At 36.5% G+C, this 20,931-nt stretch overlaps 2 protein-coding genes across 2 annotated transcripts; both read left to right on the top strand.

The window, feature by feature from the left end:
- The first annotated feature begins 1,117 nt into the window (after positions 1-1,117).
- Positions 1,118-12,910, top strand: LOC113108163 (venom prothrombin activator oscutarin-C non-catalytic subunit-like). Its single transcript, XM_026271012.1, has 25 exons — positions 1,118-1,377; positions 2,108-2,190; positions 2,317-2,439; positions 2,885-3,097; positions 3,975-4,136; positions 4,216-4,437; positions 4,599-4,764; positions 4,848-5,028; positions 5,149-5,245; positions 5,582-5,787; positions 6,279-6,429; positions 6,516-6,728; positions 6,843-9,252; positions 9,374-9,542; positions 9,648-9,884; positions 10,026-10,242; positions 10,395-10,574; positions 10,658-10,774; positions 10,865-10,936; positions 11,012-11,097; positions 11,191-11,346; positions 11,970-12,114; positions 12,214-12,365; positions 12,456-12,638; positions 12,744-12,910. The coding sequence occupies exons 1-25, from the start codon at positions 1,238-1,240 to the stop codon at positions 12,888-12,890; spliced, it is 6,228 nt and encodes a 2,075-aa protein (XP_026126797.1). The 5' UTR covers positions 1,118-1,237; the 3' UTR covers positions 12,891-12,910.
- Positions 12,911-13,659: 749 nt separating this feature from the next.
- LOC113108161 (G-protein coupled receptor 161-like) lies at positions 13,660-19,962 on the top strand. The gene is given in 7 exon segments (XM_026271011.1): positions 13,660-13,759; positions 14,626-14,838; positions 14,841-15,033; positions 16,064-16,782; positions 16,877-16,984; positions 18,428-18,547; positions 19,501-19,962. Coding segments are annotated over 6 exon segments (1,590 nt in total). The 5' UTR covers positions 13,660-13,759; positions 14,626-14,672; the 3' UTR covers positions 19,785-19,962.
- Positions 19,963-20,931: the final 969 nt, after the last annotated feature.

Here is a 20,931-nt window from a genome sequence, read left to right as displayed (position 1 = left end):
ATAATTATACACTTTTCTTTTATTGGTCGGATGAAATATGCTAATTTTTTTGAGACAGGCATTTTGGGTTTTCATGAGCTGTATGCCAAAATCATCAGTATTAAAACAATAAAAGACCTGAAATATTTCAGTTGGTATGCAATGAATCTAAAATATGTGAAAGTTTAATTTTTACCATTACATTATGGAAAATAATGAACTTTTTCACAATATACTAATTTTTTGAGAAGGACCTGTTTATGTATATATATATATATATATATATATATATATATATATATATATATATATATAATCGTGTTTAATGTTGTACAATAACCTATGTAATGTGTAATGTTCATTTCATTGTTTTCACGTGATTTCCCATACTTGTCTGGTCATTTTTTTTTTTCTCGGCATCTGTCTGGAAAATGTAATGAGGATGGTTTGTTAGGAAATTCTAAATAGAATTGCCCAACAAACACTTCTAAGGGAAATGTGGTCATGAGTCATGTGCAATATTACATAAATCTCAGTTTGTAATAACAAATGTGTTTATTTTTTTTAATTTTTTTTTATAGCTATGGTAGAGGTTGCCTGAGTGTGAAACAAGGTCCAGACTGTATCTGTTTAATATTCAAATACACAGACTTTTACTCACATAAACTTGTACACTGTAAACAATGTATGAAGAAACTATTCAAAGGAAATCATTGGGATTATGAGTAAATCCTTACTGTCTGGAGCAGAAAAGTGTAATGAGGAAATTTCTTACCAACTGAAACCCATAGTCATTTATTTCAGATTTCATGATTATCACATTTATAGTAATAGAACAACACTTAGTCTACATTAATGTTGGTGAAACATGGTGCAGGATCTCTTCATTTTGTGCAAATAGCAGTTACGTTGGCTGCATTGTGACACTAACTAATATTTGTTTCAATGCTAAGGATTGAACTGGCAAATATGTAAATATGGTGACTTGGTGTTTTCCATTCTTGCAAACCAAATATTTGCTCACAATAATGAAAAGATTTTACATGTAAAAAAAAAGCCTCAGAACACTAATGATTAAACAAAACAAAAATAAATCAGTTTGTTTTTTTATAATGATAGTGAACTTCCCTCGAACACAGTGTTGAAACATGTGCAACAGGGAGGAGGGGGGAGATAAAGCTCTCTGCCATTTCTCTGAAGGTTCAGATTTCCCTGCACTCTGGAACAGACAGTTCTACCTGGAGTTTCATTGTCAGATATGAAACTCTGCTTCTGGCCAGGGGCCCCTTACGGTTTTGCCATTTTGGCATTCCTGTGTAATTGTGCCACAGCTGTGGAGAGACGATATTACATTGCAGCTGTTAATATTAACTGGGACTACACTGCCGGACAGCAAAGGTATGAAAAAGATCAATATTTCTTTGAATTTTAATTGATTCAGTTTGATTGTTTGCCTTTTGTTTGCTTGGTTCTTGTATATCACAGATAAAGTCATTCACTATTGTAAAAAAGTAACAAATAATTACATATCTGTTCTAAAAAAGTTTATTAAATGACAAGCAATAACATTCACCGTAAATATTTAAAATTTCATAAATTTCATGAGTAAGGAAACACGAAGACATATGAAATACAAGTAACCCCAAATAAAACAAAATGTTAAACCAGAACTAAGAAACTACTGTAAAGTTTGTTAATATAGTTTACAGATATGTCAAGACTTTATTCAAAATGTATAAATATTTCACCATGGTAATTTTAGTAAATTGAAAACAAAACAACAACAAAAATAAAATAAAATTAACTGAAATAGGATATCTTAAACCTAAAACTTAATTTATTTTGGCTAGCAGCTAAGGTAACATTTCTCATTTGCATTTAGTTTAACTTAATGCAATTAAATAATGAAAACGGAAACTGAGTTAATAATTAATAAATCTATATCAACATTAAAAAAAAGACAACAAAAATTACTAAAAATTTAAATTCGAAGGAAAGTGGAAAATATAAAACAGTATTTCTATGATACTAACACAAAACTACATCATCACACAATTAGGTATGTGTGTGTGTGTTTTATTTGCTCATCTAAGAAATGTATTGATTGCTAGTTTTTGTTGTATTCCAGGACTGGACCGTCATATAAAAAGGTTGTATACAGGGAGTACAATGAGGGATTCACACAGGCTAAAACACATCCCTTGTCCTCAGGTATTTTGAATAACAAAGATGATGTCTTTGTTTCAACATTAAAACCCAAAAGTCATTATGCATAAGTCATTTACATTACAATTACATTAAGTTTTAAATCATGATTATTTGAAACTAATGTTCTAGGGCTACTTGGGCCGACACTGCGGGGACAAGAGGGTGACACAATCATTGTCACGTTCAAGAACATGGCAGATCATCCCTGCAGCATCCACCCACATGGCATTGCTTACGGGAAGCAGTCAGAGGGTGTGTTCTGATCTGATGTGATTGCTGCAACAGTATGAGTGACGCAAAAGAATTGTAACATACAGCACACTAATAACGAAGTAAAAAATAGACACTGTGCTACGAAATAAAGGACAGACACATTTCTAGAGAATAGTTGTTTAGGGAACATTATAGATTATTTTAGGGCTCATCTTTTGGCTGAGTCAACACTTTGCGTAACACAAACATCTGTGTTTGATTTCTTTGGAAATATTAACCAAAGATACAAATTAACCACAGGCTGTACCTAAGTCCAAAGCAGTGTCTCTCTGATAAATATTTACAGATACACTATCCTAATTTTTTCCTAAACCCAAAACCTTTTTTTTTCTTTTTCTTTTTTAAGATAAATTGATGTTGGTTTTATTGTAATAAACACCATCTGAAACTGAATCCTTCTCACACTCCTAACATTTCCATTTAGGATCTTTATACTTTGACAACACGTCACTCTATGAGAAAGAAGATGATGTAATTTTACCCGGACAAGAGCACACATACCAATGGGAGGTGACGTCTGAGGTGGCCCCTATGGATGCGGACCCCCCATGCATCACCTACACATACTTTTCCCACTTTGACATAGTCAAGGACTACAATACAGGGTTAATAGGCACAATGTTGATCTGCAAGAAAGGTATGTGAAGCAAAAAACAGATCCTGGATTTATAATGTGATGTTTATTATGACATTTATGCTTAGATGAGTTAAGATGCCTACTCTTGACCACTAAATCTCATCTCAACACATTTACTGAATGGCTACGCTCTTATTAATTATTCATTCATTCGTTCATTCATTCATTCGTTCATTCGTTCATTTTACCTGGATGTCATGTGACCATTAATGTCAGAGATCCTTAAACATTCAAATGTGATGTTTTAAGAACAAGTGCTTAATTTTTGGAATCTGATTGTAATCCAGATTATATCAGTTACTACCCAGTATTGCCTATTTGTTACTTTGTACAGTAGATTTGTACAGTAACATATATTTTATGTAAGTGAATTTGGCTAGAAGGCTGCAGGAGTTAGTGGGTATAAAAATGTCAAAATATAGGCTTTAAAATGGAAAAGTGGATTTAAAGTGGATCTATAGTGAAATCAATTTTGGAATATTTTACTAGTAATAATACTATTGTACACTGAAACAAAAATTATCTAATGATAATAATTTCATTATAATTAATAACAATTATTTAATTTCTTTAAAAATATCTCAAATAATATATCTCAAATAATCCTGATTTATTTGCTTTCAAATGTCAAACCACAGAACATTTCTTTCCCCAATTTCGATTATGGAACTCAAACCATGACTTTTGAGGAAAAATTTATTAATTAATTAATTATTCAATAAATAAAAAAATGCAGATGTGTTTATTTATTTACTTTAATAAAAAAATGTTTTATTAAAGTTTACCCTATACACGTTTGAGTTTCCCAGAAATGACACATGACACACTATAAACAGCTCTGTTTTGTCTAGATGATTAATGTGTCTTTGTCCCACAGGCACCCTAGACGGCTCCGGAAATCAGCTTCATTTCCATCAGGAGGCTGTGCTGTTGTTTGGCGTGTTTGATGAGAACAAGAGCTGGTACAGCACTGGGGGCCCTGAACAGGCACACAATGTGAAATACACTATAAATGGCTACACAAATGGCTCTATACCAGGTCGGTTTTATATTTTTCACACATAACATCATTTCTGCAAATCTACTGAGATGTAAAACTCCTCCTTGTCGTCCTCCAGATCTGGACATCTGTGCCCACTCCAAAGTCAGCTGGCACCTGCTGGGAATGAGCTCTGAGCCAGAGCTCTTCTCTGTGCACTTCAATGGGCAAGCCCTGCTGCATGATGGCCACAAAACCTCATCTATTGGCATCATTAGTGGAACTGCCACCAGTGCCAGTATGAATGGTATCCACCCCGGCCGCTGGCTTATTTCCTCTCACATTAGCAGGCACTTGGAAGGTAAAAACTACCCGAAAAACCGCAAGATTTCATGAATTAATTATTTAAAACATCAATATATATAGTCTCTACTTCATAGCTTTGTAGAATCACTATTAATGCTGACAGTTTGTACTTTATAAGAGTGATTACAGTGCCATATGTTGATGTCATATTTGCAGCTGGTTTGCATGGATACCTAAATATCAAGACGTGTGATGAGTACACGGCACCAAAGAGACGGCTTACCATCCAACAGAAACAAGAAAGTCAAGTGTGGACCTACTACATAGCAGCAGAAGAGGTCACCTGGGATTATGCTCCAAATATGAAAGACAACATGGATGGGTATGTGTACAGTGATTCATCAATAGGACATGTCTTTGTCTGAGCTCCATTCTAAATGTTTTATCTCACTTTTATCCACTAAGGGATTTCCGATCCAAATATTTAAAGCAGGGGCCTCAGCGAATAGGTAAAAAATACAAAAAAGCAGTATTTACTCAGTATAAAGATGGCACGTTTAAAGAGAGAGCAGAAGATAAGCAGAGGAAGAAAGAGCTTGGGATTCTCGGGCCGGTGATAAGAGCTCAAATCAGAGATGTCATAAAGGTATAAAGCTTCTCACATAATCACCGCTCTAATCATTGCTATTTTATTTTATTTTTGGGTTAAGAACATATTTAATGTTTCTGGTCAGGATACATGATGATTGTGATGATGTTCCTATAGATTGTCTTTAAAAACAAAGCATCACGACCGTACAGTATCTATCCTCATGGACTGACCATTGATAAAGCAGCAGAAGGAGCCAGTTATCCAGCAGAAGGTTTGTTTGATATTTATGAATTTATATTTCATCAATTCTACACTATACATGCATAAAATTTATATATGCATCTTAATTTAAATCAGCAGACAACATTGTGAGGAGATATATGTGCTGACATATAACTATTCAAGCCATCTGGGGAAAAACTTAATGTACAATATAGATCCCAGTAAAATACAAAAGAGCACAATCTCAGTTTTTTCTCCAATATCATGCAGCCCTAATCTCTAAAGTTCTTTATCAATGAAAAGATACCTGTAAAATCATAAAATACCAAAAGTAAGCATGGCTGATACGAGAACGTGCTAAATATAATTGCTGTTCATTTGAAAGGGAACCAGATACACGGGATTCAACCAGGTCAGAATTACACATATACATGGAGTGTGTCTGAGGAAGATACACCAACGGACAGTGACCCCAGATGTCTGACCAGGATGTACCACAGTGCAGTGGACACTCCTCGAGACATTGCTTCTGGTCTTGTGGGTCCTCTTCTCATCTGTAAGAGCCAGTCCCTCAACAAAAAGAATGTCCAGGTAACTCCTTTTCATGTGCAAAATTCAGTATTAGAGCACTGAGTGGTTGAAATGAAACTAAAGAATAATTTCTATACAATATCACTGTTTAAGGCACTGAAACACCCTCTTTTGGAAGACTGTTCCAAAGAGTAGGCAGCAAGTAATTTTGCCTCATATGCTACCTTTTTGCACAAAATATAGGGCAGCATTGTCTGTATCCTTCACAGATATTGCAAAACTGAGAAAAATGTAATCCAGCACAGCAGAAATGATGTCATATCATGTCATATCACACAACTATAAATTACATTTTAACTAATATTTGAGTGGTAGATGTATTTTTGAGCTTAAAGTTTCACAGTCTTATCTTAGTGACAAGCTAACATCAAAATGTGAGCAACACTTAATGGAGCTGCTAATTTTGTAGTGTTTTGAATAAATTAATTATGAGGTGTGACTTTATGATGGTTAACATTCTGTCTAAATAGCAAAGCGTTTCTCTTTTTTAGCTGAAAGCAGACAAAGAACAGCATGCCATGTTTACTGTTTTTGATGAGAACAAGAGCTGGTACCATGATGAGAACATTAACACATACTGCAGTGACCCCAAAAGGGTTAAAAGAGATGATCCAGAGTTTTACAAATCTAATGTTATGCACAGTGAGTGATTTTCTGATATTTATTATATTAGTGTTGTTGATTCATATTGTATTTGTATTATGTATTTATTGCATCAACTTTTGCAGCAATCAATGGCTATGTCTATGAAAGTGGCCAAGAATTGGGATTTTGTAATGGTGAAATTGTGACCTGGCATGTATCTAGTGTTGGCGAACAAGATTACATCCAGACCGCCACTTTTTATGGCCATACATTTGAGCTAAAAAACAGAGAAGAGGATATGCTCAGTCTATTTCCCATGACTGGAGAAACTATCACTATGAACATGCTTAATATTGGTGAGTATCCAAATGGTTTATTATGGACTAATTTTAAGACATTGTTACTGACTATACAAAGAAATATATTTAACAAAAACTATGAATTTAAACTCAGCATACTTCACCTTATAGGTATTTGGCTTTTAGCATCACTGAACTCTCACGATTCCACGAAAGGGATGAGGGTGAAATTCAAGGACCTTGAATGCTTCAGAGATTACGTAATGGAGTATGATTATGAACCAGAAAAATTCACTGTATGGAAACCTGCGCCCATCAGTGATATTAAGAAAGAGGAACCAAAACAAATAATCCCTATCGTGGTTGATGAGGACACTGATAATTATGCAGAAGAATTTGGCTTGAGGACATTAAAAAACTTTAAAGATGATGTTGAGTTACTTGACTTTTCGATACTAGATTTTGATGATGGTTTATTGCCGACTACTGAGACAAAAAGCCCGGCCCCAAGCGATGAGTTGGACAAATCACACAATGCTACTTTCGCATCTTTCAATCAGATTCATGGTTTATCAACTGAGGAGGCTGGTTTGGACAAGAGACAATTTTCAAATAAAGTCTTGAATGAAAGCACAAAAGAACCATTGCTAAACATGACAAGCATTTCTGATTCCAAACCAGAGGTCATGTCAAACAATGATACGGACAGTGTTATCTCAAATCCTCCAGTTATAGAAAGAAAAGTACGCAGTGCATCAACAAAGCCAGTGAATGAAACGGAAAGTGTCTCCACAAATGTTACTCTGGATACTGAAATAAATACCAATATAGTAGAAAATGCCAGTTCATCATTGGAGACAGACAGTTTCTCTGCTTATACTACTCTTGTAGAAAATGTCAGTTCATCACTGGAGGGAGAGAGTGTCCCTGATTTTACTACTCAGGTAGAAAATGTCAGTTCATCATTTGACAGAGACAATGTCCCTGATTTTACTACTCATGTAGAAAATGTCAGTTCATCATTTGACAGAGACAGCGTCCCTGATTTTACTACTCATGTGGAAAATGTCAGTTCATCATTGGAGACAGACAGAGTCTCTGTGAATACTTCTCGTTCTCCGGTAATTGAAACCAACATCACCCACACAATGAATGAAACGCACATTTTCCCCACTAATACCAGTATCACTTCATCTGATGCTCCAGTTGGTGACAGAAACATTACCATGGAAGGTGACAGTCCATCTCTAAATTCTTCTGAATCAAACCTCTTGATTTCAAACCAAACTTTAGTCAACAAAACAGTAATTCAAAAAGAGGCAAACACTAAAAATAACTCTGACTTAGCGCATGGTGACCATGATAGTTCGGGACACGTCTTCATATACCATGTGCCTAGTCCTGATTCTCTCTCCAACAGCTCGAAGACACAAACTGAGGAGGATTTTGTGCTTCTGAATGGTGGTCTTACCTCTGAAGTTTTAACAGATTATAAGACTGTTGTAGAATATAATGTCTCACCAATGGACACACCAGAGGAGATTGGTGAATTAAATGAAAACACAACAAGGATTCAAGAACTCAACAGCACAAAGGTGAATTACACCGGTGAGATGTTTTCGCAGATAAATTCTGAAACTGAGAACATTTTTAATCTCAGTTTGTCTTCGCCTTTGAGAAACGGCACTTTGCAAAGCAACGAGTCTGACTCTTCAAATGCAACTTTGTCTGATTCCAGTCTCGACCTTGAATCTGAAATAACAGAGAACGAAACATCATCCACTAATGCTACAATGAAATCTCACAGTGAAATTTTGAGAAATGCATCAGAGCTCTTTTCTTCAGACAGTACGAAGAATATGTCCTTTTCTCTTGGCCCTTTCAATGTTTCAAGCACGAAAAACGGCTCAGAAAGCGAAAGTGAAGAGGAAGTAGTCATCTATCTGAAGAACAATCACAGTGAGGCCATACTCACATCTCATCTCTATCCAAAAGAAGAGCACTGGGGTTATGAAGGCAACCACGAACTGGTTCATATTGAAATCCCAGATCACATGAACAAATACATCTCAGACAATTCTGCAGCAAATAAACCAAAGACCGAAAAGAAAAAAAAAGTAGTTCACCAGAGGGTAAAGCCGAGAAAGGGATATGGCATGAAGACGAAGAAAAGGAAAGAGTATAAGCCACAGCCACCTTCTGATGTTTCTCCAAAGGGTTTTTCTCCAAGAGGTTTTGGACCTTCTGGGTTGACCCCACGGGGAAGCAGGCCTATCTCTAGCGAGGAAGACCTGATGAAGAAATCCATTGTCATAGGAGTGCCAAGACGCGATTTCAATGATTATGAGTTATACGTTCCAAAACATGAGCAGAATGAAGATTTTGATGCTATGGTTGATACCCCAGAAGAATATGAATATATAGAGTACAAAGACCCTTATAGCAAAACAGCAGATATTCAAAGCCCAGCGCTTGATGTAACATCCCAGCATTTCTTAAAAATTGCTGGAGACAAGAAAACCAGAACTTTTTTCATCACAGTTGAAGAGGAAGAATGGGATTATGCTGGTTATGGGCAGAGGTACTGTTGGCGTCATGTATTTCAAATAATCCACATTTTGCATTTCTAGAAACAAAAAGCATGAATATTTGAATCTAAAAGTGTATAACCTATTTGTGAAATCACTTTTATGTCTGCAAAGGAGGCCTGATAGATCATCTCAGAAAGAGAGGCCCACATCTTTCAAAAAAGCGGTGTTCAGAAAGTACCTGGACAGCACCTTTAGTATCCGAGACATCAGAGGGGAAATGGATGAACACCTGGGAATTTTGGGTCCGGTCATTAAAGCTGAAGTTGATCAGACTGTTATGGTAGATCACTGAATATGTGAACATACTTGTGCACAAAAAATAAGATTACAAGCAAATCAGCATTAAACAAAAACATAAACAACTACATTCCTGTTTTCGTGCTAGGTATTTTTTAGGAATCTTGCCAGCCGTCCATACTCTTTGCATGCAAATGGAGTTAAGTATTTAAAACAAATGGAAGGCCTGAGTTACGAAGATGAGTCACCATACTGGTACAAACAGGACGATGCCGTACAACCCAACAGCACCTTTATCTACATGTGGACTATAAATTCCAAATCTGGGCCTCAAAATAATGAATCTGACTGTCGAACGTGGACTTATTACTCTGCAGTGAATCCGGTAAGCATGAATGGTTCCTAATTTTCCACTTAACTAAAGATTGCTCCATGAGGGCTGTCCATAACTCAATTGTAATAACAAAGAGGTGCCAAACAACTATTATTAATTTCAACTTAACAATTCAATTCTTTTCTTGCATAGGAGAGAGATATAAACTCTGGGCTGATTGGACCGCTTCTGGTGTGCAGGAAGGGTACATTGGATGAAAAGCCTCTGGGCAGAAGAGAGTTTGTCCTGCTCTTTATGACGTTTGATGAGAATAAGAGCTGGTACTACGAGGAGAATCGGGAGAGGATTGAAAGGAAAAACAAAAGAGCAGTCATGGATCCAAATTTTACAAATAAATTAAAGTTTGACGGTAAGAAAACTGTTTATCTTCAGCTTTTTTATCTCCATTATTTTAATTGTAATGGGGTATTTATACTACAGTCTTTATCATTGGATTAATACTAAATAAACTGAAGCCAGTATCGAGAACAAATAATATATATATTATTTTATTTTTGTCAGCTATCAATGGTATTATCTACAGTCTCAAAGGATTGCGAATGTACACAAATCAGCTAGCGAAGTGGCATCTGATCAACATGGGCTCTCCTAAAGACCTCCACAGTGTCCATTTCCATGGTCAAACGTTCATAAATAAGGAGTTAAAGGACCACCGTCAGGGTGTTTACCCACTTTTACCAGGTGTGTAGTGGTGTTAGAAGATACTTACTTATCTAGATCATCTACTGTAGAAAGGCCATTCACTCTCAGATCCCGTCATTTAGGTGGATTTGTCACACTGGAAATGTTGCCTTCAAAGCCTGGTCTCTGGCAGCTGGAGTCTGAAGTTGGACTGTCACAGCAGAGGGGAATGCAGACGTTATTCCTTGTGTTAGATAAGGGTATCATACACAGTCATTTATCATGCTGATCTTATTACAAGAAAACATTTGATTCTGTCAGGTCTTAAAATCTTAGCTGGTCTGTTGCAGTCTGTGATCATCCTCTTGGTTTCATCTCTGGAACTGTGAAAGATGAACACATAACAGCATCTGACTATAGAGGTAAGATTTGAAAGTATAGCTTTTCATGTAGCATGGTCAGGGTCACATTATTAACACATTTAAACTGTTTCTAAGGACAATGGTATCCTCATTTGGCCAGACTACATAATACAGGGAAATACAATGCATGGAGTACAACAAAGACAGGACAGTACATTCAGGTAACCACTCATAATGCTGTGCAGACAATTAGCCCATAAATAAATAAATGCTAATGGCTAGTTATTTGAAGAGGCTTGTATCCTGTATTCCAGGTGGACTTCCAGAGGCCGGTAGTGATTAGTAAAGTTGCCACACAAGGAGCCAAGCAATTGTTAGCACATAATTTTGTGCTGAACTACACCATTTCCTACAGCACTGACAAAAAGAAGTGGACTTTCTACAAGGGAGACAGCGATACCATCAGAAAGGCAAGTGACCATTTCTATGTGGTTATAAAGTGAATGTACATTTCAGCATAAGGATGTTTTCACAACGATATTTATAATTCTCAACAACAGTTTGCTTCCTTTGATGAACCAGGGTTCCCACAGTCTTGGAAAACCCAGACTCCCTATTTAATGTAGTGTTATTTCTAGATCTGGTACAAAGTAATGTAAACTCATAAAATCTAACACCATGGGCTTTTGTATGATGAATATACTACATTACATTTACTAATTATATCAAGATCTGAAAAAAAATGGGGGAACTAATGCATCTACTAAAACGCATGATATCCTGAAATTATATTATTTAAATTTTAATTATAATTATTGTAGTTCAATTTACAGAATCGAGAAGTGCATGTTGATTAAAATAGGTTTTGAATCCAAAACTAGAGATGTGGGACATTTGAACATTGGTATAGACATTGGTTGAGAAGAACTGCACTATACTAGACTGTCTTCATGTACCAAGAAACTGCATCAAATTAATTGTTTTAACATGCCTAGGGATTTTTTATTCTTTTTTTCATTCTTTTTAAACTAAATCAAAACATTCTGTGTGAACAGCCCATAAGATCTGCACTGTGTTTTTCAATGCCCAACAGACTTTTGAAGGAAACAGCGAAGCTTATGACACGAAGGAGAATATATTTTTCCCACCTCTGATTGGTCGATATGTGAGGCTGTATCCTTTACATTCTTACAACTACCCAACTGTCCGTTTGGAGTACTATGGTTGTGAGCTTGATGGTATGAACAAAAATTAGACAGATTTTGTTTTCTCATACTGCCTTATAAGACACAATACAGTTCAGTTCCATTTTACAAATCCTCCTCTTGTGCTGGCAGGTTGCTCTGTGCCATTGGGAATGGAAAGTGGTGTCATTACAGATGCTCAAATCACTGCCAGTTCTGTGGCCACCCATTGGTACTCTGGCCAGTGGCATCCTTGGTATGCACGCTTAAATAAATATGGGACTGTCAATGCATGGCGAGCCAAGGTAACTAAGATCTACCTCATAAATGAAACCCTTAAAGGCATTTACTACACTTCAAACCTCAAGCCTTAATAAACTGTTTGTAATTTACAGAACAATGACATTCAGCCATGGATCCAGGTGGAACTCAAGGACATAAAGAAGATAACCGGAATTATAACACAGGGGGCCAAATCATATGGCAATGAGATGTTTGTGACAACATATTCTCTGGAGTACAGTGAAGATGGCATGAGATGGACAAAGTACACGGATGATGAGGACTATGAACAAAAGGTAATTGGTCTCACTTTTCAGGATTGGAACAAGTTTCTGCACACATCTAACCAGTGTTTTATGTTTTAAGACTGAGAAAAAATATATTTTCTTTTATTTTCACAGACATTTCAAGGCAACACAGATAACAATGGCAAAGTAAAGAACTACATCTACCCTCCAATATTTTCCAAATTCATCCGGATTATTCCAAAACAATGGCAGAAGTCCATTACTATGAGGATTGAGCTGCTTGGTTGTGATTTTGAATAAACACTGTGCTTTCAATGATATGACAATAGTTTTTATTTTATGTGTTGTAATTAAATATATAAAATAAATAAATGCGAAATCTTTTTTTAAAGCGCATCTAAATAATTTAATTCAATATTTCCTAAAATATGAGGTGGATGAATGCAGTCATTTTTGAATGTCTTCCAACAGTTTACAGCACGCATATGCCACCTAGTGTTGAATTAATGTCTGCGCAGTCAGTCCAACACACACACACACACACACACAAGCCTTTATGCTTAGGTAATATTAGATAGATAGATAGATAGATAGATAGATAGATAGATAGATAGATAGATAGATAGATAGATAGATAGATAGATAGATAGATAGATAGATAGATAGATAGATAGATAGATAGATAGATTTCGTCAAATTGTTTTGCTGTTGTTATAAGCATAGCTAAATCTAACTATTAATTTTGACATGTGTAGATATTTTTGGTGAACACAAAAAAAAATTACAAAACATTTTTTGCAAATATGATTCCCCATGAGAACATTGCAGAGTAGAGTCTGGACTGTCTGCAGTCGAGATGGAGGGAAGTTTTCAAGAGGATTTCCGACGCCATTGTGACGTCAGCAGCGCCTCTTTATTCACCGCCGACCGCAGCAGCCGCAACAAATGAACATCCCTGGATCATTTAATACTTTGTAACTGCGTTGAAACTTTGAGCATGCGTCTCCGGGAAGCATTTTTGTTCCGCGAAAGCGTGTGGAAGCAAACTCAGCATCTTGCAAGCGGTGAGAGTTTTTGGATTAAAGTTAGTCGTCGCAGACTAACAAAGCCTGCCGGAGAAAGTTACTAGTGCTGGACTAGAGAGGGATATCGCCTGGCCTGGAAAACTGGTACGTTATCCTTGCATATATCATTGCATTAGGATAAATTATGCAATTTTAAATCGAAATGCACGGAAACACATTTTTGTGCAATGCAAAATATCGCTGTTGTTGGAAAAATAGAGATGGAATCTCTCGCACTGTCCGCTAGCTGGTCACATTGCTGTGCTCATAGGCTGTGTGTGTTCATTGGACGTGCATCATGGTGAACGATTTATTGAAGAGGCATGACAGATGATCCACATCCAGTGGCCCCAAACGCATTTTGGATACTTAAGCTGCACAGAAACTATATGAAATTCATTGCATTAGATTTTAACTTAAATGGATCTACATAAAGTTTTTCCTTATGTGATATATTTACCTGAAGTGTGCAATTTTTTGTATTATATAATAATGCTAAGAGTATAAATTCTTATGTATTTATCTAATGCAGTGATACATATTAAGTGTGCCTTAAGTGTCTAAACATTTGCTCTGATTTGTATTGTTTTTTTTTAGTTTCTTTGTTTTTTATATTTTATTTAATGACTTATGATTGTATTGCAAACGTAATGTTGTCTACAGTAAAGCATGCATATAGTTATCAATCATGTTTCATTTTACATCCTGTGATTCTAAATTGGTAGACGTCTTAAAATCTGAGCAGTCTCTTCAGACTATAGCCCAGTTCTTAACAAACAGCATATTGTAACAATGTGCGTAATCCACATTTGCACAATGTATTGTACAAACAAAATCAGCTTTACAGCTTTGTAGTACTTTATGGGGACACCCTTGAATGAACCCACCACACCAGATCATTTCTTCATCTTGAAGCATTCAGATTTTCCAGACAGCTTTTATCAGACTGTATTTCCTCTCATATCTTGTAGTTCATCAACATGTCCGTCCAGTCCTGGGTACCCAGCAGCCTCCTATAATGAATCGCTCTAAGAATGGGACAGCAGTGGATAACTCCACTAACGGCCTGGACGACGACGGGCTCGTGGTCCTGGAGTCTGTCTCTATCATCATCATAGCCATACTGGCATGTCTGGGGAATCTGGTCATTGTGGTGACCCTATATAAGAAGCCCTACTTACTGACTCCAGTAACAAGTTTGTCTTCAGCCTGACTTTGTCCAATTTGCTGCTGTCTGTCCTAACGCTGCCCTTCGTTGCGGCCAGCTCGGTGCGTCGGGATTGGATGTTTGGAGTGGTTTGGTGTAACTTCACAGCACTGCTCCATCTACTCGTCAGCTCATCCAGCATGCTCACACTGGGAGCCATTGCCATTGACAGGTCAGTCGTTATGTAAGCATATCCTACAGTTTGAGGAATCCTTGTAAATAAGGGTTTATAGGAGTGTTTATGATAAAGAAAAGGAACTAATGGTTAGTGTTAAAGTTTAAATTTAATGACTCTAAAAAGTGATAACATATTTTCCTTATACATGCAAGTGTACAGATCTTAATATTGTTTTTAATTTTTTTACCAATATTTATAATTTATTCATAATACAATAAGTAATACATATAATTTATGAAAGTCACACAACATGACATTTGACAGCCTGGACTAACCTTGCCGTGTCAGTTAAATTTACAGTTACATTTTTTTTATTTAAAAGTTACAATGTCAAAATTATTTGCTAGATTTTTTTTTTTTTTAAGAGTAATTGACCTTGACAACAAGATCATAAAGGTTTGCATTCGTCCTCTCTGTCATATGATTTCCGGTTTTAATTTTTTTCAGAATTTCGATTGGACTGTGTGATTCTGAATTGGTGGACAAACTTTACTTTAAATATTAATAGAAAATCCAGTACAGAAATTAAAAACATTGGATGTTTGGAGTGAATTGCATTTGCATTTGAATTGCATTTGAATATGTTTTAAAATAAATCAAAGACAGACAGAAAATGACATGCCATGACATTTAAATCCAGTCTTGCTCAAACAGATCCACTGTTTTTATAAACAAGATGCACACTGAAAAATACGAGACCTATTTACCTTTATCAATACACAAACCTAAAAGCCACACTCTGCTTTATTTCTGGCAGCTAGTCATGTGTCTATCATGAGGGAATAATTGAACTGTATCTGTTTTAGATCAATATCTGGGGTGGTGTTGGCACAGTGGATGCCATTGGTGTGAGAGACCCGGGTTTGAATCCACTGTGAGACACCAATGTGTCCCTGAGCAAGACACTTAACCCCTAGTTGCTCCAGAGGCGTGCGACCTCTGACATATATAGCAACTGTAAGTCGCTTTGGATAAAAGCGTCAGCTAAATGAATAAATGTAAATGTAAATCTGTCTCGTTCTAGGTACTATGCTGTTTTATATCCCATGATCTACCCCATGAAAATCACGGGAAACCGAGCTGTGGTCGCAATCGTTTATGTGTGGCTCCACTCCCTGGTCGGATGCCTGCCGCCACTTTTCGGTTGGTCCGCCTTTGAGTTTGACCGCTTCAAGTGGACCTGTACAGTGGCTTGGCACAAGGAAATCAGCTATACTGCCTTCTGGGTTACGTGGTGCTGCCTTCTGCCGCTGGCGGCCATGCTGGTCTGCTACGGCGTCATCTTCCGCGTGGCCCGCATCAAAGCTCGCAAGGTTTACTGCGGAAGTGTGGTGGTGCCTCAAGAGGAGTCCAGTTCTCAGAAGAATGGTCGCAAGAACTCCAATACTTCCACATCTTCTAACGGAAGTCGCAAGAGTCTGGTCTACTCTGGGAGCCAATGCAAGGCTTTCGTCACCATTCTGGTGGTTTTGGGGACGTTTCTGACCACTTGGGGTCCATATGTGGTAGTAATCAGCACTGAAGCACTGTGGGGTAAAGACAGTGTTTCTTCAAAGATGGAGACACTGGTCTCCTGGCTGTCCTTCACCAGTGCCGTGTGTCATCCACTTATTTATGGGCTGTGGAATAAGACCGTACGTAAGGAGCTGTTAGGCATGTGCTTTGGTGACCGCTACTACAGAGAGTCTTTTGTTATACGGCACCGGACCTCTCGTCTCTTTAGCATCTCTAACCGGATAACGGGTGAGCCTGCTGCTGCTGTCATTAGATCCTGGGATTCTTCATAATCTAATGTTTGGTATGAATGAGATGTCTGAAGATCTTTGTTGTTTGACAGATTTGGGAATGTCTCCTCACCTGACGGCCATGTTGGTGGGTGGTGGGCAGCTCCTGGGTCGTGGAAGCAGCACTGGAGACACTGGCTTCAGCTACACCCAGGACTCAGGTAGACCTTCTGTTATTTATAACATGTCAATTTAAAACTGTTTAAGGGAATAATCCATCCAGCAATGAAAGTTGCCATCATTTACTTACCATCACATTGTCCCAAACCTGATGACTTCCTAGTTTCTTCTGTGGAACAAAAAAGGAGGTATTTTAGGGACAGTTCCTGTCAGTTTTTAAAAAGCACCATGTAAGTACCACAAAAATAGTCCATGGCATTTCTGAAGTCATACTTGATCAGTTTTGTATGAGGAACAGGCTAAAATTCATGTCACTATTCATTGGCGCAGTGGATAAGATGCATGCGATTGGTCGGAGAGACCTGGGTTCAAATCCACTGGTTGACACCAATGTGTCCCTGAGCAAGACACTTAACCTCTAGTTGCTCCAGAGGCGTACGATCTCTGACATATATAGCAATTGTAAGTCGCTTTGGATAAAAGCGTCAGCTAAATGAATAAATGTAAATGTAATTCTTAAATATCACTCTAACCATGATGTGTTGCATTCAGTTGTAAGTCATACAACAAATACGGTTTGACATTATTGTCCGTGCATCAGTTTGAGTATTTGAAAACTGAATCAGATTTGAGTCCTAACAAACTGGAAGGCCTTCAGTCAAGAACAACCTAAATAACTTAAAGTCTGTTCCTCACACAAAATCAGATGGCTTTAGAAGACTTGTAAAATGAATGAACAGTAAAAAAACATACTTTTGTTATAGTCTTTTTAAATAATTTTTAAATCTCAATATCATCAATTTCAAGTTTTGTTTTATAAAAGAGAACTGCACAAACTTTTACCTTAAATAAAAATCTCCTTTTTTCTTTTTCTTGAAAAATAAAAAAATGTTTAGTAAATGGAGGCGATTTTTCATTTTTGAGTGAACTTTGCCTTTAAAAGAATTATTAAAAACCCTTTTGATTTTGTAATAATATCTTTTTTTTTTTTGCAGGAATGTACAATATACTAGTTATCATTATCAGCTGTTATTGGATATTTAATTTCGTATTAAATGCTTAAAGTTGCTCTCTAAAACCTCTAATAATTTAGTAACAGTTAATTTAATAATCAGTGTAAAATGACTGATTTTAGTTTTTATTGTTTTAATTTACATCGACAAAACTATATTTTAAATTAAACAAATTATCAGTATAGGCCATGGTTTTAATACTGCATCCTTACCTCTTTGAATACAAGGAAAGCAAACCGAATCGACCCCCACAGCTCTTAGCAGTCAGCAGAGGTGGTTTATTGGCTTGCAGACTGTTGTTATCGGGGTGTGCCATTTGAGGAAACACAGAGCCCATGAGTATCGCGTAACAGACAGACGGCGCTGCTCAGCGGCTCTCCTACAGTGTCCAGACTGGTGTGGGTGGGTGGTGTTGAGCAGTGTTAAAACTGATATTTGATTGAAAGATGCCTGCTGTGATTTACCCTCTAGCTACAGACGTCATGCTGTTGGACAGCTACACCTCAGAGCCCTCCCACTCAGCCCACTGTGCTGCCAATAAGAGGAGAAGTTCTGTCACTTTCGAGGACCAAGTGGATCAGATTCCTAAAGGTATCTAAACATGTTCTTCTTTTACATCTAATGCAAAAATGTCTTTGTTGGTTGCAGTAAAAAACCAAGCAAATAGAAAGTGGCTCTTCAAAATTTAATTTGACCCCAGTTCTGTTAGGTTTAATATAATAAATGCATGACTAATCAAATGTTAGGTGTTGGTAAGAAAAAGTGTTTTATTTATTTACAGAATTCTATGCTCAAGAAGTCTGTTACAGTAAAATGTGTATTATTCTTACTATTTTAAATATCTGTTTTATATTTAAAAATTGTATAATATAAAATAATTCAAACCTGTGATGGCAAAGATAAATTTTCAGCAGCCATTACTCATGCAACATTATTCATTGTCATATGATCCTTCAGAAATCATTCTATGCTTATTTGGTGCTCAAGAAATATTTCTTATTATTATAAATGTTGAAAATGGCTGTTCTGCTTAATACTTAAATGCATTTTTTCAAACGGATACTAAAATGTTACAAAATGTTCTATTTCAAATCAATGTAAAAGTCATAACTGTCACTTCTGATCCATTTACTGCTTCCTTGCGGAATAAAAGTATTTATTTATTTATTTAAGTATTTATTTCTATTCAAAAGTAAATATATATATATATATATAGTCACAGAAATCTATGAGTTTTAACTTGAGATTAATGAAAGAGCATTTACTTAGTCTTTATCTGTCATGGCCATGTTAAGCCAATTTTGGAAATTTTTACATGATACATTTAAGGAAATGTAAACTCACAAAATAACATTTGTTCATACTAGTTTATGTCTAGAACAGTAGTCCCATCTTAAAGTGTTATACAGAAGAAATTTTTACAATTTTATAATAATTATCTTGCTTCACTTTGCAAAATGAGTTGATTTTTTTTTGTGTGTGTTAATCCTCAGCATGTTATAGAGCTTTGACAGAGAAGCATCTTAAAATGTATTTTTCTCAAGGTGACCCTTCGGTAGTCCAAGTGATGGCAGACATCCACAAGTCTTTGGACAGCTTTGCGTCTTCTCTGGCTAAGGTTATAGAGAACGATGCCAAGCTTCAACTCTTCGGGGAATGGAGTCAAATTCCAACAAGTCTGTTCACAGCACGAAACACACAGAGAGCTCCCCGTTACCTGGATGGACAGAGACTCAGGATGGAAAGCATTGATGAAGGAATAGTGAAAGATGATGATGAGGATAATGACGAAGAGCACGAGGAAAAAATAGGTGACACTTCCATGTAGTTCTTTGACTCGGTAAATGGACCAGATCTGTAGCTTTTAAAGGTACAAGGAACACATAAGATACATGTTTACAAGTATACAGTGATTTATGTGTAACTCGCCAGAATAAGTTATGCTTTTGTAACAGAAAAATTATTTTAAAATCATTTAAAGCCCTCATATATTGTCAGGTATTTTGCCTGGGTCGGGTACTGTGTGTATTATGTTTACTCTCTTCTTTTAAGGAAACTGTAACCACTCCGTTTTATACGTCCTGACTGTTTGGAAGAATGATTATGCTTCAGCTCCTCTCTGCTGTTTTAATTTCAGGTCTGTTAATATATTCAGTTATTATAAGTGCCACCAGGTTTATAGAAAAATATACCAAATGTCTTTTGGGTTATATTGATGTGGCCAAAAAAAATATTGCTTTCAGGCATTGAATTAACATGTAAATGTGAGAGAGATACTGGGCACGATCAAAGGTTGAATGCCTCGTAAAATGCTGTTTTATCCATAGTTTTCGGTGGAAAATCTGATTAAAAATGTTTTGACTGAATGTAATGGTGCGAGAAAGACACTGGTATAATTGCACTTGAAGATTTTGTTACGTTTGATCAGTGACTTCTCACATCTGTTTTTGTTCCTAATAGTTTTAGTATACTTTGAAAATGTACTCAATAAGGATTAATCATTCTTTTTTTTTTTGCATTATGCCAGTCAGTTATATATACTAATATTAATAGGCCTTTTTGTCATATGCAGCGCTGCTTCTGGCTGCACTATTTGTTTGAAAACCACAGCACATAATGTTTTTTTTTTTGTACTGTGTTATTAAATTCTTTATGGGTACTCAACAAGCTTTCAGTCATGTTTTGTTTGAATCACAAACACTTTTAATGTCTCCGGTACATGGATTGAAAAGGAACCAGAACTTAATCCGAAAATCTGTGGAAAACCACTTAAAAATGGCTTACATTCCTTAACTGTGCTGAATGAGGTTAGCATAGAATGGCACGCTATTAGACGAGGAGATATTTCATCTTAGCTTTTCCCAGCGATCACTAGTCACTTAGCAGAATGCTCAAGCCAACAGCTGCCACAACAAAGGCCATCTGTGCTGATAGGAGAGAGAAAAACACGACCTGCCAACTAATGCTTCAGCCAT

The sequence above is a fragment of the Carassius auratus genome, chromosome 9 (genome assembly GCF_003368295.1).
Source record: "Carassius auratus strain Wakin chromosome 9, ASM336829v1, whole genome shotgun sequence".
Lineage (NCBI taxonomy): Eukaryota > Metazoa > Chordata > Actinopteri > Cypriniformes > Cyprinidae > Carassius > Carassius auratus.
Note: the sequence above shows the minus strand (reverse complement) of the source record. Positions and strands in the feature narration are given on the sequence as shown.

What these genes read in the sequence shown, in the direction of transcription:
- LOC113108163 (XM_026271012.1), top strand. Translation starts at nt 1,238, where the DNA reads ATGAAACTCTGCTTCTGGCCAGGGGCCCCTTACGGTTTTGCCATTTTG. An exon ending in CACAAATGGCTCTATACCAG is followed by an intron (nt 4,137 to 4,215) that starts GTCGGTTTTATA and finishes GTCGTCCTCCAG; the next exon opens with ATCTGGACATCTGTGCCCAC. An exon ending in AGACAGGACAGTACATTCAG is followed by an intron (nt 11,098 to 11,190) that starts GTAACCACTCAT and finishes CCTGTATTCCAG; the next exon opens with GTGGACTTCCAGAGGCCGGT.